The following is a 27,388-nucleotide window of genomic DNA, read 5'->3' as shown; positions in this document are numbered from 1 at the left end:
GTCTGGGCACCTCACTCCTCCCCTCCTGTAGATGGGGGAGAATCTGATACGCACATGGACAAAACCAGCTCTTTCCATGGTCCCCCAAAGTGAACAATGACCCTGGCTTGTACGCTGCCAGAAGAAACAAGGAGCCCTTCCCCAGCAAACGGATTTCTAGAAGAGTGGGCTCCATGCCGTGCACACTGTACTTTGCAGGTGGCTGAAGAGATTTCCAGAACTTTGACCAAATGTAGTTTTCACTTTTAGAAGCTGACGTGCAGCCACGGACATGCAGCTCTCTTGTTTCCTCAGAGAAGACGTGCTCCTTGTCACTTTTATGATTATACTAGCAGAGATTTATTAAGCAGGTAGTCCATGCCAGGGAGCACTTCCAGTGTTTCTGTCTGGGTGACCCCTCATGACAACTCTGTAAGGAATGTGCTTTTAGCTGATTCCTTTGTATAGATGGAGAAACTGAAGCACCTAGTCCATGTTCCTGAGTGTCAGCTTATTGTTGTTATTAAACCACTCATATCACTGAGACTTGTGCCTTGAGTCATGTTCAGTACGTGTGATGAGCTCATGGGACAGTCATTACAGAGGTGCCTCATAGCCCTCCTGGAAGCTCCAAAGAGGACGGTCAGTAGATGTCTCTGTTCTAAGGACTATCTGCTTAGATTCCCAGTGAGGTCACCTGTACACAGACAGCATCTTCTCTAGACACTGCTGTCTCACTCTCCCTGACTGTACCTTCTCCTCATTCTCCAGACCTCAAACCACCTCACTACTCTTGGCCACAGCCCCAAGCCTTTGGGTGTTTATCTCCAAGTCCTATGAATCGAGGGGAGTTGTTCAGTTCAGTTGAGTCACTCAGTCGTGTCTGACTCTGCGACCCCATGGACTACAGCACACCAGGCCTCCCTGTCCATCACAAACCCCCAGAGTTTACTCAAACTCATGTCCATTGAGTCGGTGATGCCCTCCAACCATCTCATCCTCTGTCGTCCCCTTCTCCTTTTATCCTCCATCTTTCACAGCATCAAGGCCTTTTCAAATGAGTCAGCTCTTTGCATCAGGTGGCCAAAGTATTGGAGTTTCAGCTTCAACATCAGTCCTTCCAATGAACACTCAGGACTGGTTGGATCTGAGTGTTTAGGATGGACTGGTTGGATCTCCTTGCAGTCCAAGGGACTCTCAAGAGTCTTCTCCAACACCACAGTTCAAAAGCATCTGTCCTTCGGCACTCAGCTTTCTTTATGGTCCAACTCTCGAGGGGAGTTGACCAGTGGGGCTGGTGGATTCCTGTTCACACGCCCCACTCTTCAGACCCCGATTGTCCAGGTGGGCCGCCAGGATATAAGGAAACATGGCTCTATGTTGTAGATTGCCTAGAGTGCCTTTTTGTGTTATGTGTTATGGCTTTGTGTTTATATAGATATATATTGTTTAGGTGTGTATCTATACATATGCCGGTCCTGCCTCTCAAGCCAGTTTCTAGTCTCATCAGGACAAGGGGCTGCACTTTATGCTCCTTGGTAGTCTCCAGCAGTGCCAAGGGCAGCCAGGGGCAGGAATGTGAGTTCAGAAAATTCCTGTAAAGCAAATGGCTTCATGAGTCTTCCAAGGTAGTGGCGCAGGTTCTGAGCACATAGTTTAAGGGCTACTCACTCTCAGAGCAGAGGTCCTCCCCCTTCCTCTTCCTTCCTCCCCTCCCCCCTTCCTCCAATGTCTGCCCTGCCACGTTCCCCACCACCACCACTCCCCTCCCCCAACTCCTAGGTGCTCTGGAACTTCTGGTTAAAACACTTGCCATTATTCTCTGAGCCACCACAAACCTGTTTTACCACTCTGTCACCCTGTAGCAGCATTGATCATTCTTGTTGCTTGGTAAGCTGACGCTGAAACCCCAAAGACAAGACTCCTTTTCTCCCCCTCCCTCAGCCTGCCCACCCCCACCCCTTTGATATCAGGCCCAGATAAGGCCTCTCAGGGTTCCCGGGCCGGAAGCCGCCCCCGTGTTCCCTGTGGAGGAAGGTTTCTGCTCTAATGCGCACCTTGGCAGAGAGGGTTAGGAATGTCGCTGCCAGGGCCGGATGGCCTGGGTTCAAATCTTAGTTCCCAGGGAACATGAAAAAGTGTTTTGCTTCATCCCCTTGAGCTTCTGTTTCTTTATCTGAAAAATAGGATATTGTAAACATTGAATTGGAAAATCCGTGTCAAGCGCATGACCGTACCTGGCACGTAGGGAAAACCTGGTGAGCTGAAGGGGGTGGTGACCTCTAGATAGTTGGCTGTTTGGACTTGGGAAGGAACTCACATGAACTGTGCCTTCGCCTTGGGCACCAGTCACCTCCTTCCATCGTCTCTACTCGAGCAGCTTTTATTCTGCTTCCCTTTATAGGCCAGGGTACTTGATGGGGCTGCCAATAGCCCCGACCTCGAGAGTGTCAGAGCTAGACCTGGGACTCCTGGGTTTTGAAACTCATGTCCTTATACCTGCCTTCCTGGCATCATCCCAGATAAACCCCTCAGACCCCGAAAACATCAGGCCCCTTTCCCTCTCCCAAGGGACTGCCATTCAGTGTCCACTGGGGAACTGTCCAGTCACTTCTTAGCATCCTGTCTTTGTGGAACCTGGAGGAAGCTAAAACTCATTTGGTTCGTGGTCAGCAAGGGGTTTCCCAGGTGGCATTAGTGGTAAAGAACCCACCTGCCAGTGCAGGAGACACAAGGGACATGGATTCAGTCCCTGGGTCAGGAAGATCCCCTGGAGGAGGGCATGGCAACCCACTCCAGGATTCTCACCTGGAGAATCCCATGGCCAGAGGAGCCTGGTGGGCTACAATTCATAGTGTCACAGAGTCAGACATGACTGAAGTGACTTAGCACACACACACATGGTCAGAAAACCCAATTTTAAAAGAAAGAAAGGTTGCTGAGGATGGAAGCAGACCTCTCAGAAAAGACTGAAAAGAAAAATCAGGACCAAAGCCAGGGGTTTGGCCCTGTCAACTGCCTTGAACCCTTGTAAATAAGGAAGACTAGGCATACCAACCCTGGGGGTGGTGGACAAGACAGCATCTCTCTGCTGGTCCCCAGAGCCACCCTGCCCAGTGAGAGTTGGCTGGACAAGACCCAGAGGAGCTGGCTACCACCAGAGCCTTTGCCCTGCTTCTCTGTGGCTGCCGGGTGTGACTGTCTCAAGAGCTTAGAGAAGGACAGCCGTGTAATTTGGAAATCCTACAACACACGTCTCCCGCTCCCCACCCCTCCCAGCACACACACACCCTCTCCTTCCCACCAACCACGCAACTTTTCTTTCCCTTTAAAAAAAAAAGGATTCATTCACTGAGTACATAATGGTAACCCTTTGTTCCGCTCCCCCCACTCCCCAGTCCCTGAGAGTCCGAGTTCCTCTCTGGAGCCAAATTCCAGAGCCTGGGTTGCTAAAGCCCCTGAGAGCAGTCAGGTAGAAGCCATGTGAGGCGCCCGAGGCCCTGAAGACAGACCACTTCTGTCTCTTCCTGCTGAGGATTCAAAGCCACCCTCACCCGGTTGGCAGGGGACAGCTGGGCACAGCCCCCTGCCCAGAGCCCCCAGCCAGGTTCAGACAATACAGCATTTCCCCTGACCCCCTTTCCATTTGGGACAGGGCCACCTCTGGCCCCAGGACATTCAGCTCTAGGGGGAGCCTTCTCTCCACCAAGCATGTTGGTCAGGCCTCTGCTGGGAAAGCTCCCTGTAGACGAAGTTTTCAAACTCGATCTGAGCTGACCTGGCAGGCTCACCCAGGCCCAAGTCCTCGAAAGGCATAGACAGGCTATTTTTAGTGGGGAGACATAACTGGGGCTTTGTCTTCCTCCGAAGAGGAGGCTGAAGGGATGGGGCCATGAGACAAGTCTCCTTACCCCTCCCTGATTGCAGACAAGGAGGCTAGGATGAGAACCTGTGATTCCCCACTCAGGTTATTTTTAGCCCAGGACACTTCAGCCTCTAGAAGGCCAGAAAAGCATGCCTCGCAGTGGTATCTCATCCTGAAATAATGGGTTTGTGGTGTTCCCTCAGACTACAAAACTTCCTTTTCTTCACTGGGCACTGAAACCTCCGCCCGGGCTTTTGATGAAAGTGTGAAGCAGTTAAAATTTCTCTCTGTGCTCAGAGCCTTGTCCACAGCACAGCTCTCCTTCTCCAAGAGGGCTGGGCCCCCTACCAATAGGATTCATTTGACCTTCAGAAAATGGCCTCGTGCCTCTTCACCTCCATCTTCCTCCATCAAAATGAACCTGTGTGTAGGGCCTGGATGAGCCGGCAGACTCCCCAGTCTGAAAGTATTATAACCCCTCACATTTGTCTCATACTTCCTAGCTCCCCACCTCATGTTCCAGCCTTATCCCTCTTAACATGGCTCACAGCTTGGTGAACATGGGCGAGGCATATGGCATTATCCAGGTTTTTTTCAGAGGAGGAAGCTGAGGCTCCCTGTGCACGAGGGCCATGCCCAAGGTCATGCTACTAAGTGCTAGCAAGGGGTTTCTTCATCCTTCTAACCTTTCCTTTGTGTGGCCATTAACTTCAACAAATGCTTTTTTTAATTATTATTATACTTTTAAGAATAGTTTACTTATTTATTTACTTTTGGCTGTGTTGGGTCTTTGCTGCTTCACTGACCTTTCCCTTTTTGTGGCAAGCAGGGGCTACGTTCCAGTTGCAGGGCACAGGCTTCTCGTTGCAGTGGCTTCTCTTGTTGCGGAGCACAGGCTCTGGGGTGCACGGGCTCCAATCGTTGCAGCTCCTGGACTCTAGAACACAGGCTCAGTAGTTGTGGCACATGGGCTTAGTGGCTCCATGGCATGTGGGATCTTCCCAGACCAGAGATCGGACCCACGTCTCCTGCACTGGCAGATGGATTCTTTACCACTGAGCCACCAGAGAAGCCCAACAAATGCTTGTTAAAGGCTATGCTTCTCACCAGCGGTGATTTTGCTCCTCCCATCCAAGGGACATTAGGTAAAATATGGAGACATTTTTTTGGTTGTCACAACTCAAGGTCCAGATGCTGCTAGCATCTAGTGGGCAGGCACCAGGGGTGCTCCTGAGCATCCTATAATGCACAGGACAGCCCCGACAACGAAGAATGATCCCGCCCCAAGAATCCTGAGGTTGAGAGACCTGAGTTAAGGAACACGAAAAGATGCTCAACATCGCTAATCTTCAGGGAAATGTAAAAGTATCACCGCACACCAGTCAGAGTGATCATCATCAGAAAGAACACAAATGTTTGTGAGGATGTGCAAAAAGGGGAATCCTTGTACACTGTTGGTGGGAATGTAAACTGGTGTAGCCACGATGCAGAACAGTATGAAGATTTCTCCAAAAACTAAAAATAGAGCTACCACATGACCTAGTAGTAGTTCCTCTCCTGGATATATATCTGAAAATCACTAATTGAAAAAGATACACACACCCCAATGTTCATAGCAACAGTGTTTACCATTACTAAGATATGGAAGCCATCTAAGTATCCATCGACAGATAAATGATAAGGAAGATGTGGTACATCTATACAGTGGAATATTAGTCATAGAGAAGAATAAGATTTTGCCATTTGCAATGATACTGATGGACTTGGCATTATGCTAGTGAAATAAGTCCAACGGAGGAAGGCAAATGCTGTATGATATCACTTATATGTGAAATCTAAAGCATACAGCAAACTTGGAGCGTAACAAGAAAGAAGCAGATTCACAGGTATAGCGAACAAACTGTGGTTGCCAGTGGAGAGAGGGAAGGGGGACGGGACAGTATAGGGGTAGAGGGCAAAAAGGCATTATTATGGGATTGTAGGAAATCATGTGTGTGAGTGAACCCTTTTGAAAATTGTAAAGCACTATAGAATTGAAAGACTTTCATTCAGTAAAATAAAATAATGTTAAAAGGGGAAAAAAAGGGACTTCCCTGGTGGTCCAATGGCTAAGACTTCACACTCCCAGTGCAGGGACCTGGGTTCTATCTCTGGTCGGGGAACTAGATCCCACACGCCTCAACTAAGACCCAGTTCGGCCAAATATATAAATATTTGGAAAAGAAGATCACATTAAAAAAAAAAGTGTGGCTCTGTGCTATATAATAAAACTACTCAAACATATTCAAGCTTATCAGATGACACTACCGCATAAATTATTAATTATAACACAACGTACCGAGTGGAGTGTCACAGCTCTACAAGATATGTTATGAGAACATCTAGCCCAGCCTGGAGACCCCGGAGATGATCAGGGAAGGCTTCCACTAAGAGTTGACTTCAAGAACGGTGTTGCTTCTGCAGCCTAACACTGACATTTGTAATTTGACAGGGACCTTCTGTGCTTTATCCAATAGGCAGGACCTGAGGAAGAAGGGACAGAAAGGAGACTTCTTTCAGGACTAAAGCACTGTGGTCTGTGTTTTTTCCCTGGTGGGACCCCATCCATCACCTTCTTTTTGTCTGACCTTTCCCCTTGACTGTCTCCTAGAATCGATAAGAAGATGTCAGATGCTCAGGGCAGCTACAAACTGGATGAAGCTCAGGCTGTTCTGAGAGAAACAAAAGCCATCAAAAAGGCCATCACCTGTGGAGAAAAGGAGAAGCAAGACCTCATTAAGGTACAAGACCTCCCAGTGACGGGAGCCCCATCCCAGTTTCTCCCGAGCACCTTTCTGTGCCAGGCAGGACTCAGGTGGGCTATTTCCATGTGTTGCCAGATCCCTGAGTTCAGAGAAGAGAATGGAGGTTCAGAGGCATGAAGTGACTTGGCTAAAGTCACACAGCCAGTGGCAGTGGCAGAGCCAGAACAGAAGCCCTCTGGTCAAGATTAAAGGTCACATCCTGGCCACCAGCTCTAGCTGTCTGGTTTACAGAACCAAATGGTGGGAGCTGGCTTCAGCATCACTAACCTTGGCATCAAGATGTAGCATCCTTGTAAGCGTTTCATTGCATGTTCCGACTCTGTGCTGGGAACTGACTAATGGTGATGGCTGTGATGTACTCTGCCAGGCAGTTGTGCCAAGCACTTGGCCCACACCATGCCTCACTTTCCCCTTATATCAGTGCTGGGTTATCCCCAGCATACAGCAAAAGACTGCACAGATCAGAGAGTAGGCACTAGAGCCAAGATTCAACCCCATCAACACCTAACTCAGAAGCCCATGACTTGATGAGGGAAGCTTTACACTCTGTGACAAACAGAATAATTTCAAAGCTCCTACCAGGACCGCAGCCCAGCGAAAACACTGAAACCAGGCATTAGTGGACAGTGAGGCATGTTCCATTCATGCTTAGCAGTTAAGTGTGCCAAGCCTTAAGTCAGATAGACCAGGACCAAATCCTGGCTCTGTCAGTTGCCAGCTTCTCCACATAACAGCTCCCTCATGGATAAAATGGGGGTGCACACATGCCTGCTCAGTCACTTCAGTCGTGTCCAAGTCTTTGCAACCCTACAGACTGTAGCCCATCAGGTTCCTATGTTCATGGGATTCTGTAAAGCAAGAATACTTGAATGGGTTGCCCTGCCCATCTCCAGGGATTCTTCCTAACCCAGGAATCAAACCCGGGTTCCCTGAGGCTCCTGCACTGCAGGAGATTCTTTACCACTGAGCCACTACCGGGGAAGCCCCAAATGGGGATAATCACAGGTTATTCCTTGTAAGATTGCAGTCAGGATTAAATAAGATCATGGTAAAACAGACAGTTATTAAGTATTGACCAAACCAGCACTTTACACTGGTCATCTTATCTAAACAATATGATAGTCAATATGATAGCCCTGTGAGATAGGACCCATTTTGCAGGAAAAGAAACTGAGGCACAGAGAGGTTAATCAACAAGGTCAGAGCACACAGCTAGGAAGTGGCAGAGCAGTGGATCCTGACTCAGGCTGTGCAGCTCCAAAGCCATTGTCCACAGTGGTTTCTCCCCTGCAAAGGGCCCGGCACCTAGTTGATACCCACCCACTGGTAGCTCTTTACAGGAGAAGTGGGGTGTCAGGGCCCCTAGTAGATTCCTAGAGAGTGACAGACCCAGAGCACCCTCCATGGAGGGGGTGTTGCTAAGCCTGCCCTCCCTGCTCCAGAGCCTCGCCATGCTGAAGGACGGCTTCCGCACCGACAGAGGCTCCCACTCCGACCTGTGGTCCAGCAGCAGCTCTCTGGAGAGTTCAGGTTTCCCACTGCCGAAACAGTACCTGGACGTGAGCTCCCAGACGGACATCTCAGGAAGTGTGAGTACACAGCACATGCCCCCGGGCCCCGAGAAACGGAGTACCCTTCTTGTTACTTGCCCAAGAGCCCGAGGCACTCTCTGAGCCTGGGTGCTGCCCCAGCCTTCTCTTGCAGACCTCTTGGCCTCTGGATGACATGAGATGACGACGTGGAGGGGTAGCCAGCTCTGACTGCTGGTCCCAGGAACGCATCTCTAGATGCTGCACAGAAAGCATGTTTGAAGGGTCTTTCTCAGGTTTTCCTTGTGCTGATTAGCATCGCCATTCTGTTTTCCTCTCACCAGCTGAGAAGCAGAAGATAGTTCCCTCCTGTTCACCCCAGACCAATGCATGTGGCTTTCAGACAGCTGCTCGCCTCCCAGTTCAAAAGCTTAGCCCTGATTAGAGTAATGAATAGTTCAAGTGCTGTCCAGACATGGCTCCTGAAAGCCTCAGAGCAGGACTGACCCATGGCAATCCGTAACTTAGAAGAGCTTTTTTCTTGGAGCAGATGACATTGAATGAACGAGCCTCCATGCCTAAATGCTCTTCCATGGGGTCTCCACAGTCGTATTCCCACTTGTGAGGAGAAGCTCCATTCATGTCTGATGGGGTGAGCCTTGGAGTTGTTTGACAGACTGGCATGGCCAACGGGGCTGCCCCCTCCATCTTCACACCACCCATTGTCCAGCCACAAGCCACCTGTGGTGAAGCATTTGTGAAGGAACCGTGTGCCTTCTTCCAAGCTCTAGGACGCTCTTGTCAGTCGCTGTTGCACTGCGGGCTGCAGGCCCCCTGAGTGTGGTGGAGCCCTCCCCAGCGGGCCCAGCGTGGCTTTCTCGTGTGGTGGCCGTGCCTGTCTCCTCCTGGCCAGCGGTCCACCACGCTCCTACCACCTGAATGAACTCCAAGCCTTTTGGGGCTGCAAGATGATATTCCGAGCCCTCGGCTTCTCTTCTCAAAGTGATAAATGTGTGCTTTGGGGGCTCTTCCCAGGCCTGAAGGAAAGAAAATGTTTTTCTCCTAACTAGCTTCCCTGCGATTCCCGCAGCCAGCTCAATAATTGGGTACTATTTTTAGCTCCTTCCCACACAAGCTGTCAAGTCTCTCAGGAGCCCCCGAAACCCAGCTCAGCCCTGGCCACCATAACCATGTAATTCCTGACCTGTTCTTTCCTCCAGTTCGGTACCAGCAGCAACAATCAGTTGGCGGAGAAGGTCAGATTGCGCCTTCGATACGAAGAGGCCAAGAGAAGGTAATTAGAGGCTGGGGTCTAGGGCCAGGATGGTCCCCCAATAATAACTGGTTGGCCAAAACGTTTGTTCAGGTTTTTCTGTAAGTACTTAAAATCCAAACACTTTCTGGCCAACCCAGTACTATTGTAGCCTGTCTGCTCTGTGCCTGCTTTTTACACATTTCATGGTGTTTAATCCTCACAAAGATTGTGAAGGTGAGTATTATCATCTTCATACTTTAGTCTTCTCTGAAATTCTGGAAATGACTGAACCAGGGACGCTTAGATAAAGAGTGCAACTATGCTTTGAACCATACTTTAAACCTCAAACCTAGTAATCTTCCCAATTGTCTGCCTAAAAATCAACCTCTAAAATCAAGGCTTACCAACAATCATGTAAATAGTTGTGTGCGAAAGAGCACAGCTGGGGTTTTAGCAACAGGCTAAAAAGATTACTGATACTACCCGTTTCAGTGTCTCCTGCCCAACTGGGAACAAGCTGTGTTTTTAAACTGTGTAGACACCAGGGACTTTAGATATTCTGTGACTTCACAGAATCCTAGGTAATTGGGTTCCACTACTGCAAATAATGGAGAAGGAAATGGCAACCCACTCCAGTGTTCTTACCTGGAGAATCCCATGGATGGAGAAGCCTGGTGGGCTACAATCCATGGGGTCGCACAGAGTCGGACACAACTGAAGCGACTTAGCAGCAGCAGCAGCAACTGCAAATAAAATAGTAATCAAAGCTGACATTCTTAGAGAATCTGTAACGGTCCAGACAGTGTATACTCATCAATTTTAAAAGCAACCTTATAGCATAGCTTATCTCATATTCTCTCCATGTTAAGAGAAAAGTAAGATCTAAGATGTTTCATGACTTTTCAAGGTAGATTCAGAATCTGAACTGGACGGTCCATGGTCTTTCTATACACTGAGCCTATATTTCTAAGAAAGAACTCACAAGGTCTGATGGTAAATGAAACCAAGCACATTGCATCCATTCCTCCTTAGGCTACATGGCCCACCCCATGGACATTCTAAGTCACAGCCAGGGAGACTGTGGTGGTACCCAGCCCTGCCCCTCTGCCAACAATGCAGAAACCCTTGGAGGTAATGACAGGAATCCTGTAGAAACTGGAAGCAAGAAAGGGAATTCATAGGCTTATTGAATGCCAAAGTGCAGGGGTAATCTAGCTTCAGGCACAGCTGGATCCAGAGTTTCAAATGATGTTACATAGACTCAGTCTCCTTTTCTCCTTCCTGCTTGCCTTTGTGTTGACAGGTTTTTCTGTCAAAGCAAAAAATGACCCCTGCTCTTCTAGACTTACATATTGCCAGGCTAGCAACCCCAGCAGAAATAGGACCTACCTTCCCCATACAGTTTTACAAAACTTTGGGATTGAGACTCACTGGCTTTTCTGGGAGAGCCAGTCATTGTCGCAGGGTGGGAGGAACTGGAATTCTCTGAAGGTCCAGACATGAGTCATGTGCCCGACTATAGGAAGGGGACTGAGGTCAGCTCTGTGGGAACCAAGTGACCTGAAAGTATGGGGGGACATGTCGATTTCCCAAAGAAAACTTGGAATATTGTTAACAAAAGAAGCAGAAAGTGGATACTGTTCAGGTGGGGAAAAGCACACCCCGTGCACTATTTCAGCTCCCCCTGGAGGGCCCGCAGAACAGCACGACTTCTGCTCTGGACAACCACTTCCTGGCCCCTCTGAACTCTGTATATATTCCAGTTTGCAGTGGTGGCTATCTTAGATGATCAGTTATGGAGAAATGAAAGGGCTGGAATCTTTCCTTTAGGGCTGCACCACTAAACTTCTCATTACAGAGCTTTCTGACTCATCTACCTTTATCCAACTTTGTGCCTCCTCTTTCACCTGAAAGTAGTTTAAGGACAAAGAATAAAGTAGCCTGCTGAATGGGGAAGCAAAGGCTGTGGGACTTGAGGCAGGGAGGGTAGGTGGCTGTAACGCAAGGTCTGATTGCTGCCAAGTTTGGTCATGTGTGACCTTCAAGAAAACATTCAATTAGCGACCTAAAAGGGAAGAAAAAAAAAAAAAAACAGGGGATATGTGTATATGTATGCTGCTGCTGCTAAGTCACTTCAGTCGTGTCCGACTCTTAGCGACCCCATGGACTGCAGCCTGCCAGGCTCCTCCATCCATGGGATTTTCCAGGCAAGAGTACTGGAGTGGGGTGCCATTGCCTTCTCTGGTGTATATGTATAGTTGATTCATTTTTCTATATAGCAGAAACTAATGCCATGTTGTAAAGCAACTATACTAAAATAAAAAATTTTTAAAGGACTTTTCTGGTGGTCCAGTGGTTAGGACTTTGTCTTTCCAATGCATTGGGTGCAGGTTTGATCTCTGGCCAGGGAGCTAAGACCCCACATGCCTCTTGGCCAAAAGATAAAACATAAAACAGAAGTAATATTATTAAAAAAAATCAATAAAGACTTTTAATATATGTTTTAAAAATACAGAGATTGACTCTGGTGGATTTAGGACAAAAAAAGAAGCATCAGCCTCCTCTTCAATTTCCTGTGTGTAGTAGAGCCCCCACTCCCACCCCCTGACTTAGCCATAGCACCCTATTCTCAAGCAGTTGGCTGGATAACAGCTACAGTTATCCCAAAGCTGGCTTTGATGGACTGCTGTATATGTGAGTATGGGATTAAGATTAATTCACTCTAAGAGTCCCTGCTGAGACACTTGGCTGGGAAGGAGCAAATGTATATGTGGTTCTCTGTGAACTTCTCACTACACACCCTGGAGGTCTCATCTCCAACAATGTTTTTGGTAAAATAAGAATTTGGCCACACTGTTTGCAGGTAAGATTGAACTGAGGGTCTGGAGGCCTGGGACCCCAACAAATACTGGTCATGTGTATGACCTGCAGTCGTAGGGGAACCGCATCCTCTCTGGCTACCTGCCCCACAGGATTACCATCAGGTCCTGTCCACCCCAGGGTAGGACGGTGAAGGGGCTTCCCTGGTGGCTCAGATGGTAAAGAATCCACCTGCAATGCAGAAGACGTGGGTTCCATCACTGGGTGGAGGAGATTCCCCTGGAGAAGGGAATGGCTACCCACTCTAGTATTCTTGCCTGGAGAATCCCATGGTCAGAGGAGCCTGGTAGTGATAGCTTTTAAAAAAACACTTTGCAAAGACTAAATCCTAAAGAATCACATGATTGTTTTTAAGTATTTGTAGCAATACTCTTAGCAATACTGTGAATTTTAATTTGATCCAATGATAATCATACCGAATATCTATGTAGCACATGGCCTTGTATAAAGAGCTCTTTTTTTCTTTTTCGAGTCCTCTTTAATGGAATGGATTGTTCCAACTTTTTAAAAAATATATTAATTTTAAAAGGGTTCACGTACATCTGTGTAAAGAGCTCTTAGTGATACGTTTTTGTTTGGTCCTCACAACTCACCTCGCAGGCACCAGTATCATCCCCACCTTACAGATGAGGATGTGTGTGTGTGTGCTATGTCATTTCGGTCGTGTCCGACTGTTTATGACCCCACAGACTGTAGCCCATCAGCCTCCTCTGTCCCTGGGATTCTCCAGGCAAGAATACTGGAGTGGTTGCCATGCCCTCCTCCAGGGGATCTTCGCCACCCAGGGACTGAACCTGCGTCTCTCAGGTCTCTTGCATTCAGGCAGGTTCTTTACCCTCGTGCCAGTTGGGAAGCCCACAGATGAGGATACTGAGTCTCCTTCCCGTAACACTTCTTAATGGCCTGCAGTGTACCGGCCACCGTGCTAGCAGCTTGTGTCACCTGAATGATTTCTTAGGAAAGTCGGAGCCAAGACTCTAACAGGCAGCCTCTGACCTCAAGTCTGCAGCTGTTCACAGGTGCTGCCACTACCCTCTGGACTGAGAACACCAGGGTGGCAATGGCAGTATTTGCTGTCATCATAGAGGGCCCGTGACTGCCATTGTTTCAGCACTTACGTGCCAGACACACAGAACACATAATTGCTCATTTTCACACCAATTCTGATGCAGAAGTAACTGTTTCCTTCTATGCAAGGCTCAGGGAGTGTGCCCCACATTACACACGTGAGAAGTGGTTAAACCAGGGAGCGAGCGCAGTAGCAGCAGAAGCATTCATTGAGTGCTGGTTTAGTGTGTGCCAGATATCGCGCTTGGATATTTTATGAATTATGTCCTAAAACCTGCAACCGTTACCCCACAAGGAAGGAGGTGTTATTATTCCCTGCAGAGTGACAAAGCAACTTGCCCAAGGGCATATAGCTAGCTGTAGGAGGCTATTGCCTGGTGACGGATCCACTTCTGTTCTATCAGGCTTCGTGTCCCTCAGGGCAAGGACACTGCCTCTACCCCCCTTCCCTGCTGAGCCAGGATTGGCATGTGGTAGGCATCGCGTGTGTTTGTTAGATAAAAATCTGTTCCTTGAGACCACACGCTGATCAAAAGGAATCCAGTCAGGGTCAAAGAGGATGCTCTGAGAGTGGCAGTGCTCCTCGAACCATGTAACCTTGGCAACACAGTCTGTCCCGCTGCTCCTGGGTTGCCGCTGAGCACACCGGTCAATGCTCACCCTCTTGGCCCACAGGATTGCCAACCTGAAGATCCAGCTCGCCAAGCTGGACAGCGAGGCCTGGCCTGGAGTGCTCGACTCTGAGAGGGACCGGCTGATCCTTATCAACGAGAAGGAGGAGCTACTGAAGGAGATGCGCTTCATCAGCCCCCGGAAGTGGACCCAAGGGGAGGTGGAGCAGCTGGAGATGGCCCGAAAGCGGCTGGAGAAGGACCTGCAGGCGGCCCGGGACACCCAGAGCAAGGCGCTGACCGAGAGGTGGGGCTGGGCTGGGGGCACGGGGCCCTTGCCTGCTGCTGGTCATCCTCCAGCCCCTCAGCGAGAGGGACAACCTGGGACGCCCGGGCTCCACTCTGAGAGCACAGTTTAGAGAACTCATCACTTTCCAGAATAGCAAATGTAGGGAAGTGACTCACCAACCAACCATCCCAAAATTTTACCAGAGGGAATCGCATTACTAAAACGTCTGCTCACATGCAGATTTTCAGAAATGCTCTTCTGAGATAAGCTCTATGTAATTTACAGCAGTTGTTCTCCAGCTTTGTGACAGTGACTCACGCATTATTACCGAATAGACAAAAGTTTCATGAAACAGTGCGTAGTCTTTCTGTGCGAGAGTCCTCCGATACTTTCTTTTATATTGCGTCTCTCTTCACACCGGTCGTGGCCCACTAAATTGGTTTTGCCCCGTGCTAAGGAATTGCAATTTGCAGTTTGAAAAACACTGGTTTAGATGGGGCTTGCAAACTGAGATGCTTATAGGGGTCAAGCAGGTGATATAAATGCCAGAGGCTACTTGGCCATGGGCCATGTTAGACTGCAGTGCACAGACCCCAGGTGTTGTCTGCAGCCTCCAGGAGGTGAGTACAGGCCCCAGGCTGCTAGAGGCCCCATTTTTCAAGAAAAGAGTTTTTTTTATTTTTTTTCAATATTGGCAACTAATCCAAAACAATTTTTAATACCCTAGAGGCTAAATTAGCTTCATCTGTGGGCTTGATTTAACATGAAAGCCACTGGTTTACATTCTCCGGTTTAGACTGTATAGTGAAAGTCGCTCAGTCGTGTCCGACTCTTTGCAACCCCATAGACAGTCCATGAAATTCTCCAGGCCAGAATACTGGAGTGGGTAGCCTTTCCCTTTTCCAGGAGATCTTCCCAATCCAGGGATCAAACCCAGGCCTCCTGCATTGCAGGCAGATTCTTTACCAGCTGAGCCACAACAGACTTTAATCTTTTAGTGTCTCACCAGCCTCCACACCCATACTACACAGAGCACATCTCTGTGTTCACAGTCCTGCAGGTGGTCCTTCAATCCCCAGCTTCTCCATTCATGCAAGAGATGTTTTGTGGCACATATTTTGCATGCAACGCAATTTGGAGGATTCAGAAGTGAATAGGTCATGATTTCTGCTCTGATACTCTTAAAGTGTATTCAGTTATTTTCACTTTTTTTTTTTTTTGCAGCAGACTTTATTGGACAAAGTCCCTGCCCTTAATCTCGTGGACAGAGGAGCCTGTTGTTTAGTCGCTCAGTCGTGTCCAGTGTTTTGCCACCCCATGGAATGCACTGCAGCACGCCAGGCTTCCCTGTCCTTTACCACCTCCCAGAGCTTGCTGAAACTCATGTCCATTGAGTTGGTGACGTCATCCAACCGTCTCTTCCTCTGTCGTCCCCTTCTCCTCCTGCCTTCAGTCTTTCTCAACATCAGGGTCTCTTCTAATGAGTCAGCTCTTTGCATCAGGTGGCCAAAGTATTGGAGGTTCAGCTTGAGCATCAGTCCTTCCAGTGAATATTCAGGAATATGCAGCATCAGTCCTTCCAATGAATATTCAGAGGAGCTTGGCAAGCTATAGTTCGCAAGAGTCGGACATGTCTTAGTGACTAAACCACCACCACCACCACCACCACCACCACCTGCCCTTAAGGAGCTACAGTTAAAGACATGCTGTGCTTAGTCGCTCAGTCGTGTCCGACTCTTTGTGACCCATGGACTGTAGCCCACCGGGCTCCTCTATCCGTGGGATTCTCCAGGCAAGAATACTGGAGTGGGTTGTCATGCCCTCCTCCAAGGGATCTTCCCAACCCAGGGATCGAACCCAGGTCTCCCGCATCGCAGGCAGATTCTTTACTGTCTGAGCCACGGGGGAAGCCCAGAATTGAAGACAGTGGTTTTCAAACTTGTTGTGGGTGGGCATGGGCAAGAGGGGAAGGGGTGAGCAGGGGTATTCCTCTTTTCCGTGTACTCAGAGGCAGAAGCCCCGTTTATAAAGCAGATGAAGCTGTCTGGGCCAGTGGCAGCAGGCCCGGTGTCCTCGGTGCCCAGCTGAGCTCTCTGTATCACCCTGTGATGGGGGCTAGGATGCTTTCAGGGAGCCTCCTCTGTGCGAAGGCACCCTGCTTCAGCCTCACCCTGGTAACTGAGTGAGCGCTATCTGCATATGGCAGGGTGCCAGATGGATGAAGTTGACCTGCCTCTGCCTGGCCTCCTATAAGCACATCAAAGAGTCCATTGACTGTCAGAGGTGGGAAAGCTTTCCCCACCAAGCCCCTTGTCAGCACTATTCGCAGGGATGTGTCACTTTTCTCACCTTTTCCTTCTCCTGGGAGGAGCGGCTGATTGCTGACACACCACCAGGCAGGTGGGAGGAGGAGAAAAGGGCTTCAGTAGCTGGTGGTTTATAGCCCTAGGAAGCGCCTCCTAGAAATCTCCTTTAGTGCCAAGGCCCTGTCCTACTTTCCCCATGGCTGTGCAGCTTGGGGACGAGGCCTCTGACAAGATGCCTTTTTGACTTTAGTGTCATTTGAAAAAATAAATGGTTAGCCAACCTGAGCAGACCCTTACAGGCCTCTGCATGTATCTCCTAATGTGTCTGCCGGTCCTCTGGGTTCCTGACTTGCTCCAAGGCCCTCCAGCTATCACTGGGAAGCCCTCAGCTATTCATCATGCTCACAGCCAGCAGCTGAAAAGAACAGATCCATGACAGCCTTACTGCTTGGTAGGTCAGTAGAAATACCCTTCCTACCACTGACCTTGAGCAAGTTATTGACCATATGGACTTCAACTGCCTAATAGGGGGAAAAAAACAAGATAATTACATTCTATATAAATATTTATATATTCTGAAGGCCGGTGGTTAGACCAGATTGTGAACTGAGGCTCTTCTCTAATAATTTCAGTTTCTTGAAACTTGGATTGGATATGCTCTTAGAACTCCCTAAAGTGAAAGTGTTAGTCGCTCAGTCATGTCTGACTCTTTGTGATCCTATAGCCTGTTGCCCGCCAGGCTCCTCTGTCCATGATTCTCCAGGCAAGAATACTGGAGTAGGTTGCCATGCCCTCCTTCAGGGGATCTTCCCAACCCAGGGATCGAACTGCGTCTTTTAAGAGTCTCCTGCACTGACAGGTGGGTTCTTGACCACTAGTGCCACCTGGGAATTCTATACTACATGTAAAAGTTACCTTTATGTACCAGATTCTGTAACCTACATCATCTCAGCTAAGCCTCCCAGCAACCCTGAGATTAATCTTCGTTTCATAGATGCGGAAACTGAGGCTCACCCGATATCACGGAGGCACAGAGCCGGGATTACTACCCAGGCTGCTGCCCTCTTAGAAGACCTTTCATTGTTGCCTTCAGCATCATCTTTCAAAGGTCTGACTGCTCTCCTGGAACAGTGAGTTCACACAGTCCATCCAGGGAAGCCAGAACCTCCAGTCCACGGCAACTGCTGAGCAGCTGACTCGAGGTCCCAGAGAACAGGGTCCCCTGGGTCACACAGAGAGAAGCCAGGGGAAAGCCTTGGGAAGGACAGCACTGATGGCTTGAGCCCCTGCAGGAGAGAGAGGAGAAAGCCCAGCCATAAGTTTTCATCTGTGTTCTTTGCCTCCAGCCCCCTGTCTGCGTTCATCTTCTGACTCTTGTTCTCTAGGTTTCTTTCTCTTTTTGTTCTCAGGCATGCATGTCAGTTGCTAAATTCGTGTCCGACTCTTTGCAACCCCGTGGACTGTAATCCACCAGGCTCCTCTGTCCATAGAATTTTCTAGGCAAGAATACTAGAGTGGGTTGCCGTTTCCTTCTCCAGGGGATCTTCCCGACCTGGGGATTGAACCAATATCTCTTGTGTTTCCTACACTGGATTCTTTACCACTGAGCCTCCAGGGAAGCCACGCTCCACTGTTTCTTCTCTCTCTAGTTAAGTGGGACAGAGAGGACTTCCCAGTGGCTGAGACTCTGGGCTCCCAATGCAGGGACCCTTGTTTGATCCCTGGTCAGGGAACTAGACCCCACATGCCACAACTAAGAGTTTGGATGCCGCAACAAAGATTGAAGATCCCACATGCCACAACTAAGACTTGGCACAGTCAAATAAATAAATTAAAAAAAAATTTTTTAAGTGGGGCAGAGGATGAAATGGTTGGGTGGTGTCCCCGACTCAATGGACATGAGTTTGAGCGAACTCTGGGATATAGTGAAGGATGGGAAGGCCTGGTATGCTGCAGTCCATGGGATCTCAAAGAGTCATATACGACTTGGCGACTGAACGACAATTGTACTCCTCACCTGCACACAACAGCCTCTCTGTTCAAGGTGGATTTGATTAGGCCAGAAAGAGACACGTCCAGGAACAGCACACCACAGGGTCTGCCAAACCCCAATCAGGAATCGGTGAGAAGCACGGACCTCCCCCCAACACCCCCTCTCCTACCCCCTCTCCTACCCCCTACTCCCACCCCCTACTCCCACCTCCCTTCCTGTGGACCCTCCCCACCACTGCAGAGAGCTGCAGTGCCTGTTGGGGTGGGATCTCTGCCCCCACCCCAGGGCCTAACTCCCCAGACCTGAGCCACAGCCCAGGCTCTTGCATTTTTAACCAGCGCCCCAGGTGCTGAGCTGCAGCTTGTGGGGATTCCAGCCCCACCCTCTGGGTCCTCTGCGTGCTTCCACGCTTGATGCGTCCTTGGCCTCACAGCATGTGCCGGGCATCACACGCAAACGCCATATGGCTACTGAAGCCATTGCCTCTGGGAGGCAGCCTCAGCACCTGCATGCTGTTACTGGTGGCGACACCCCTGTGCTTAAGAAGTCAAGGCCACCTGGCTCCCAGGCCCCTAAGCCTCCAGTTGGGCCTCCGGGGGGGCCGGAACCTGCGTTTACTTCTAGTGCATGTGCTGTGGTCTCCTCCCAGAGGAGAGGAAAACCGAGGTAGAAATGGTGACCCCCAGCTGTGCCTTGACCCCCCCCCCCCCGCCCCCACCCAGCCCAGACCTCACACCCTTTCAAGGTCTTTCTCTTATAGAGGGCCACATTCCACAGTCCTGTCCATTCCATTGAAAACTGGGCTTTTGTTCATTACTGGCTCCATCTGCTGGCCTGCTGTCTGCCCCCACCCCCAGCCCTAGGCAGGACTCTGGAATAACAGCGCCAGGGGTTGAACCGGCCATGAACCATGCCGAGGCCACTACGCCCGCTGTTCCCATGGTCTTTTCTGTACTTCCACAACCCAGCTCCCCAGTGACAGATCCTGCCCGTCTCTCATCACTCTCCAGTTGTGTCTCTGGTCTTCATGGCAGGGCCTGTGTTGGGGTCCTGGGGCGTGTCGGTGGAGGGATGGCATGGTTAGTTTTTCCATGGGAATGAACTCTTTCTCTCAGGCCCCAGGCTGGGTTGGCTGTGCTTTGGGAGCAGTGAGTCAGTCATTCCTCGTCCAGTAGGATGGCATAAGGGGATATGAAGATCCGTCCAGGGAGATAATTTTTTAATTCATTATTTACTTTTTGGCTGTGCTGGGTCTTCACCGCTGCACCCGGGCTTTCTCTAGTTGCAGCGAACAGGGGCTGCTCTTCATTCTGGCTTCTCATGTGGGTGGCTTCTCTTTGCTCTCGTTGCAGAGCACGAGCTGTATCTAGAGACTGGGCTCAGTAGTTGTGGCACATAGACTCGGTTGCTCTGCAGTCCCCTACATTGGTGGGTGGCTTCTTAACCTCTGGGCCACCAGAGGAGTCCCAAGGGAGATTGAACGTCTGGGTCTTTTCAGGAGCTCAAAGGAGCTTTCCCCGTGTCAGCTGGGGAGGAGTCGTCCCTTCAGTGACGCCTTTTCAAACACGTCCATGTTGTGGGCACCGTGCTCGGGGCTGGAGAGTGAGGCACAACTCCTGCCTTACAATCCCCAGCTAGTGAAGCAACTTGGAAACCGCAGTGTGCCAAAAGTCACCTGGATAGGTAATAATGATGCAGATTCCAGGGAATTCCCTGGTGGACCAATGGTTAGGACTTGGCACTTTCCCTGCTGAGGCCTGGGTTCAATCCCTGGTCAGGGAACTAAGATCCCACATGCTGAGTGGCATGGCCAAAAAAGAAAAAGAAGAGATGCATATTCCTGAGCCCAGGAGTTCCCTGACTGTTCAGTGGTTAGGTCCCCACACTTTCACTACTAAAAGGGTCTGGATTTGATCCCTAGTTGGGGAACTAAAATCCCACAAGCTGCACTGTACCAGCCAAAAAAATAAAAATAAAAACCCAAGGATTTTGCCCTCAGGAAGGGAGTTGCAGAACTGAGCATCGTTGTCAGCAGGCCTGGGTGCAGGCCTTTGTTCCCGGGCTCTGTGATGCTCCATCACACTCACCAGGATCTTCCCCAGGCGCTCTGGAACCATTCTCTCAAGCTCCTTTGCTGACTGCTTCTTGCCTGTTCAGCCTTGAGATGCTGTTTAGACTCAGAGCTTGGTCGTGGACCCTACCTTTTTTTGTCCCCTTTATATTTTGCCCTAAGATGGTGCATTTGTTTGTTAGGGCTGTCAAACCAGCATACTACGCATGGGGTGACTTCAGCAACAAAAATGTATTAAGTATTTCTGCAGAGTCCTGGAAGCCAGAAGTCCAAAGTCAAGGTGTTGGCAGGGTTGTTTTTTCTGAGGCCTCTCTCCTTGGATTCTGGGTCTGCACACGGTCATCTACACATCTTCACGTGGTCTTCTCTCTCTGCGCACCTGTGCGCAGCACAGGAAGGGATGGTTGGGTGGAGTCTTAACTCTGCCACTAACTCTCTAGCTTTAAGTAAACTATTTAGCTCTAAGAGCCTCAGCTTCCCTATGCATAAAGTGAGATAATAAAATTCTTACCAAGAAGGGTTATTGTGCAAATGATTTAAGGCAATATCAGGGCTTCCCTAGTGGCTCCTCAGTGAAGAATCCTTCTGCCAGTGCAGGAGACACAGGTTCAATCCCTAAATCGGGAAGATCCCCTGGAAGAGGAAACGGCAAACCCACTCCAGTATTCTTGCCTGAGAAATCCCATGGGCAGAGACACTTGGTAGGCTACAGTCTATGGAGTTGCAGAGTCGGACACAACTTAGTGACTAATGAACAACAACATAAGTTTCCTAGTCAGCCCCTGGTATATAGCAGGCGATGCATATAGCAGTTACTATAACATTGTACATAGAGACCATATCTCTCCAAACATCATAGTATAATGCTCCCAGGATGTTCCTGTGTGTGTGTGTATGTCTGTGGACATCTTCATGAGTATATGCCTGTGGTTCCTCTCTCAGGGAGATGGAGGCTGGATCCCCCAGGGCTTCCCCCTCATGCCTTCTCTCGCTCCCTTCAGGTTGAAGTTAAACAGTAAGAGGAACCAGCTGGTGAGAGAGCTGGAGGAAGCCACCCGGCAGGTTGCGGCCCTGCACTCCCAGCTGAAGAGGTGAGTGGTGGGCAGTGGGGTAAGTGTTCCCCGGGGAATGGCCAGATAGGCTTGAGTGCACAGCAGGTCTATGGATGGTCCAGGGGGGTTTGTGCTGGGACAGATGTGGCCCAGGGCAGGGTCCTTCACCTCCCCAGACCACAGCCTCCTCGGTCCTTCTGACAGCGTGCAGAAGGCCCCAGTCGGGTGCTAGTGAGTCTCGTTCACATCCCTCACCCCTACCACCCAACTTGCACGACACAGAGGGGGTTGGCTTCAGGCCGGGGCCTCGCTGGGCAGAGTGGCCAGAATTTTATCACATTTTGTTTTCATCAGATATTTTTATCAGTTGACAGGGCTTTTCAAGTTACACTTAGGATATAAAGGCTCCTTTTGAAGATAACTATGTTAATGTTTAAAAAGTGAGTTGATTTGGAGAAAAATATTAAGCCTCATTACTTGGCATTGGATTCAAATATGGAAAAATAGGAAAATGGAGTGCAGCTGGTGGAGGTTTGAGAAACAGGAGGAAGTGGACTCAGAAGGCAGCTGGGTTGGGTTCGAATCCCAACTCTGCCGGCCTTCTCCGGATATCCCCTTCAGTGAAGCAGGGGTGCACGGTCTGCCCTGGGCACCATCGGGGGTCCAGTGAAACAGTGTGTCCTGAGTGCTTTCCGGGGGAGCTTTCAGGAGGCCCACCCGCTCAGTGTCCTCTACTCCCCCCGCTCCAGCCTCTCCGGCAGCATGCAGAGCCTGTCCTCCGGCAGCAGTCCGGGGTCCCTCACGTCCAGCCGGGGCTCCCTGGCCGCCTCCAGCCTGGACTCCTCCGCCTCGGCCAGCTTCACCGACCTCTACTATGACCCGTTCGAGCAGCTGGACTCGGAGCTGCAGAACAAGGTGGAATTCCTGCTCCTGGAGGGGGCCACAGGCTTCCGGCCCTCTGGCTGCATCACCACCATCCACGAGGACGAAGTGGCCAAGACCCAGAAGGCGGAGGGGGGCGGCCGCCTGCAAGCCCTGCGCTCCCTCTCGGGCACCCCCAAGTCCATGACCTCCCTGTCCCCCCGCTCCTCGCTCTCCTCCCCGTCCCCGCCCTGCTCGCCTCTCATCGCTGACCTGGCTGGGGAAGCCTTCCTGAGCAACCTGGAGTTTGAAGACCCCGAGCTGAGTGCCGCTCTGTGTGAGCTGAGCCTCGGTAGCAGCATGCGGGAGAGGTACCGGCTGGAGGAACCCGGCCCGGAAGGCAAGCCGCTGGGCCAAGGTAGAGAGCACCGCATCCCAGGAGGGAGGGAGGTGGGGCTGTGGTCAGGACCGAGTTCTGACCTCAGTGATAATTGTGACAGTTACGGGCAACAGTTACTGCTTTCTATCTACCAGATCTGTACACGGTGTATCGATTTATTCATTCATTCAGTAGGTATTTATTACGTGTTTACTGTCATCTAGACCCTGAGCAATGGCACCCCACTCCAGTACTCTTGCTTGGAAAATCCCATGGACGGAGGAGCCTGTTAGGCTGCAGTCCATGGGGTCGCTAAGAGTCAGACACGACTGAGCGACTGCACTTTCACTTTTCACTTTCATGCATTGGAGAAGGAAATGGCAACCCACTCCAGTGTTCTTGCCTGGAGAATCCCAGGGACGGGGGAGCCTGGTGGGCTGCCGTCTATGGGGTCGCACAGAGTCGGACATGATTTAGCAGCAGCAGCAGCAGACCCTGAGCAAAGGGTTTTTCCATGGTGGGTTCATTCATGCAACAGATACTAAGTACCTATGGAAACTTTGTCTTAATGGGTGGATATGGATTCATTCATTCTTTCATTGGACAGATAGGCCATGTGGGTTAGTTAGAGGATACAGTGTGGAGGACAGATAAGATCCTGGTTGCATGAAGCCTGCATGCAAAGGAAGGCACAAATAATAACTGTAAAAGCAGATCAGGGGAAAGCACTTAGGAGGAGAATAAAACAGGGTGTGATGGAGCCTTTCAGGTTGGAGTGGGGCTGCCATTTCAGGCTGGGTGGTGAAGGAAGGCAACATTTCAACTGTGACTTGAACAGTGAGAAAGAGCCAGCCTTGAGAGAAGCAAGAGCAAAGTGTCTGAGGCTGAAACAGGGGCTGCAAGAAAGACCAAAGGTCGGGGGTCACCAACAAGGCAGAGAATCAGGCAGAGAACAAATTGTGTAAGGTAAGGAGTTTACATTTTATGCTAGTTGCAGCAAGGATCCATGTGATTGAAGCCAGGGAATGACAAAAGATCACTCCTGTTATGAGGTCAAAAAGGGCATTGTAGTCTAGACTGAGATTCAGGTCAGAAGCTTCAAAGTAAAAGATGATGCCAATAATGACAGCCAAGGCTTATTAGAAAAATTTTCATCTGTAACAGCAACCACATAATAAATTATAATGGTGAATATTTATTGGGGTGCATTGATGTGGTGAGCAATGCGCTTGATATGGTGAAATAGGCTACTTCTAATATACCCATTTCCAGAGAAGGCAATGGCAACCCATTCCAGTACTCTTGCCTGGAAAATCCCATGGACAGAGGGGCCTGGTGGGCTGCAGTCCATGGGGTCGCTAGGAGTCAGACACGACTAAGCGACTTCACTTTCACTTTTCACTGTCATGCGTTGGGGAAGGAAATGGCAACCCACTCCAACGTTCTTGCCTGGAGAATCCCAGGGACGGGGGAGCCTGGTGGGCTGCCGTCTATGGGGTTGCACAGAGTCGGACACGACTGAAGCGACTTAGCAGCAGCAGCAGCAGCAGCAGCAGCAGCATTATACCCATTTCACAGATGGAAAGACAGAGGCTCAGAGAGGTGCTATCACTTGCCAACAGGTGGGGAAGCGGGAACTGGAATCTGGGTTTTTCTGACCCCAGTGCCCAACCTCTTTATCACCGTGGTCCCCTTAGGACATGAGGCAGCTCTGTGTATTTATTCCTAAGATACCCCTGATGCTCACTGACCCCATCTCACATATGAAAGTCAGGACTGAACAGGATAATTTATTAAGTTCAGGTGTACAAGATACAGGCACTGTTGCACATACTGATTCATGTAAACCTCAAAACAACACTATGAGGTGGGTGTTGATTTTATCCTCATCTTACAGACTGAAAGGCGTGAGACTCGGTGAGGTTAAGTGACTTGTCTGAGGTCAGCGTCACTGCGGTAAGGCAGGACAGTCAGGACTGGCCTCAGGACCACCTAGTTGGCAAAGGTCTGCTTCTGACTCCCATGAAGCCAGCTAGAATCTCAACCACTCTCAGCTCCAGGAATGGGGGCAGGGGCAGCTGCAGCACCCAGAAATATCAGTTCCTTCGATTACAAGGGCCACTGGGAGCAAGGGAGAAGCAACACGATTTCCTGGTTAATTAAAGGCTCTGCTGGGTGCATGCCAGCCACTTCCTTAGAAGAAGAGCCGGGAGATCCCTGGGGCTCCCTCATCAGGAAGGCAGTCTTGCCGAGTCCTCTCAAACAAAAATAAAAACAGGCTTCCTACTGCAGCAGGTGGAAAGCTTCAGAAAATTGTTCCCTGGAGAGGAGGGGTTGCAGGCGGAACCTCTAATGAGGCTCAAGAAGGGTTCCCGGTGCTCCCTGTCTAAGGGCTGTGATCAGCTGGATCAGGGATGCTGGGACTCCAGTGGGGTGTGGGGAGCAACCCCTCCCCTACCTCCCAGCCCACCTCACCCCCACCCCACAGCGTCAGTGCAGCTTGGGAGCCAGGGACCGCTCACGTCCCAGGCCGGCATTTCTTCATGCCATCTCCAGAAGCCTTGCCAGGCTGAGCTCAGACGCTAAGCAGGTTATGTGATTAGTGCCACTGTTCAGTCAGCAGACAAACTAATCTTCTTAAGTGGTTTTGTGGAGGGTGGAGCGGGGTGGGTCTGAAGGCAGGAGGGCTCCAGGGCTGCAGATGTGGGATGCAGGCTGGGAAAGCCACACCCAGATGGCCCCTTGGCCTCTGCCAGGCTCACGGTCACCATCCCCTAGGCCAGCCAGTGCACCCCCCAACCCCCATCCCCCACCCATGTGCCTGGCACACAGCAGGTGCTCAGAAGTGCTGGCCCTGAGGTTGGAACACCTGAAGCTGTCCTTCTTGTGCTGCGTGGAGGTCAGGCGCTGTCCTGTATCTTGGCAGCTCTGAACTTGGCAGCGGCCCTGGCATACTGTCAGCGCCCATTACTTGGGGAGGGAAGGAATGTGCAGCGTGTGCTGAGTCTGAGTCCCAGGTCACAGACTTCAGAGGGCCTCTGTCAAGGGCAGGGGAGATGAGCTGACTTAGGAGTGCAGTGGGATAGGCAAGTAGGAGAGCCAGTGCTTAAATCCTTCTTCCCCTTCTTGTCCTCCCGCAAGGGCCCAGGGTCTGTGTTACTGTCCCAAGTGTGTAGGAATTGATCTGGAAGGCATCACTGTAGTGATGGGAATGGTAGTCATAGTAACTAAGGATAGCAGTACAGGTTTCTAGGGCCCTTCCCCTGCCCCAGTCTCTATACTAAAGATTTCTCTATATCATCTCCTTGTGTCTTCCCAACAAAGTAGGTGTTATTATCCCCATTTTACAGATAGGGAATGCAGGGCCTAGAGGGAATAAAGCAGCATCCCAGTGTCATAAAGCAGTGTGTGATTTGAACCCAGGTGGTTTGCCTGTGGAGTCTGAGATGTTAGACACAGACTCCTCTGCCACCCTTTCCTTCACCCCAAAACACACAGGACCTTGCTGTAAAGGTCAGAGATAGTAGGATTTTGGTGGGACCATCTTAAAACAACAGGGGATCCACAGTACATGTTGGGATGACAGTGTCCTGATTTCTGAAGCCCGCCTTTCCCCCCCTCTCTTCCTCCAGCTGTGAATATGGCTCAGGGGTGCGGCCTGAAAGTGGCCTGTGTGTCTGCCGCCGTGTCAGATGAATCCGTGGCCGGGGACAGTGGTGTGTATGAGGCTTCCGTGCAGAGGTGGGTCCCTGAGTCCCGGGCCCCCTGTGGTGTGTGGGAGGAACCCACAGGAGGGTGGGGGGCTAGAGATACTTCACGTCTGGGAGACTGCTGATTTCCCTGAGTGCCGTCAAGGGGCGTGTGGCCCGGGAGCAAGTATTGGGGAAAGAGCAGCCCCCTTGAGAGAGGGATCTAGAGTCGTGTGGGCAGGCACGGTCCCCAGGGAGGCTCAGCAGACCCAAACCTTCCTCCTCAAGAACCTGCTGCTCCCTCCCAGAGAGAACCCTGTCTCTGGAAAATGACTTTGGCCCCAGGTCACTGCAGACCAGCCTGACCCTCTGTCTCTGTCTTCCCCGTGTTGCCTTCCAGGCTGGGTGTCTCGGAAGCCGCTGCTTTCGACAGTGATGAATCAGAAGCAGTGGGTGCCACCCGGGTTCAGGTCGCCCTGAAGTAAGTGGCAGGGAGGGCGGGGCAGAGGGGCGTGGTCTGCACTGGGTCCCCTCCTCCCCCTTCTGCCTCATGTCCAGCATTTACCCTCCTCCAGAACCAGCAGGCCCCGCTGACAGCTGTGGGCTCCTAACTAAAGGTGGGGGTCTCTTTCTATGCCTCCCAGCTCCCCATTTCACAAAAGAGAAAAAAACAAGGTTTGAAGACTTTGTACCTTGCTCAGTGTCACTGAGCTGGGCAGTGGCCAAGCCAGGCAGGGACCAAGACCGCCTGCCTCTT

General features: G+C 50.5%; 1 protein-coding gene across 1 annotated transcript in view; it reads left to right on the top strand.

Annotated features, from left to right (window-relative positions):
- WWC1 (WW and C2 domain containing 1) overlaps positions 1-27,388 on the top strand; it is a 159,924-nt gene that overhangs the window by 100,924 nt on the left and 31,612 nt on the right. The window contains exons 6-13 of the mRNA XM_027545723.1: positions 6,495-6,624; positions 8,091-8,237; positions 9,398-9,471; positions 14,056-14,298; positions 21,652-21,741; positions 22,452-22,981; positions 26,575-26,683; positions 27,032-27,112. Of these exons, the coding sequence (XP_027401524.1) occupies positions 6,495-6,624; positions 8,091-8,237; positions 9,398-9,471; positions 14,056-14,298; positions 21,652-21,741; positions 22,452-22,981; positions 26,575-26,683; positions 27,032-27,112 (1,404 nt within the window). The remainder of the gene's footprint in view (positions 1-6,494; positions 6,625-8,090; positions 8,238-9,397; positions 9,472-14,055; positions 14,299-21,651; positions 21,742-22,451; positions 22,982-26,574; positions 26,684-27,031; positions 27,113-27,388) is intronic.

This window comes from Bos indicus x Bos taurus, chromosome 7 (assembly GCF_003369695.1).
Source record: "Bos indicus x Bos taurus breed Angus x Brahman F1 hybrid chromosome 7, Bos_hybrid_MaternalHap_v2.0, whole genome shotgun sequence".
Classification (NCBI taxonomy): Eukaryota; Metazoa; Chordata; class Mammalia; order Artiodactyla; family Bovidae; genus Bos; species Bos indicus x Bos taurus.
This window is presented reverse-complemented; position numbering and strand designations above follow the sequence as displayed.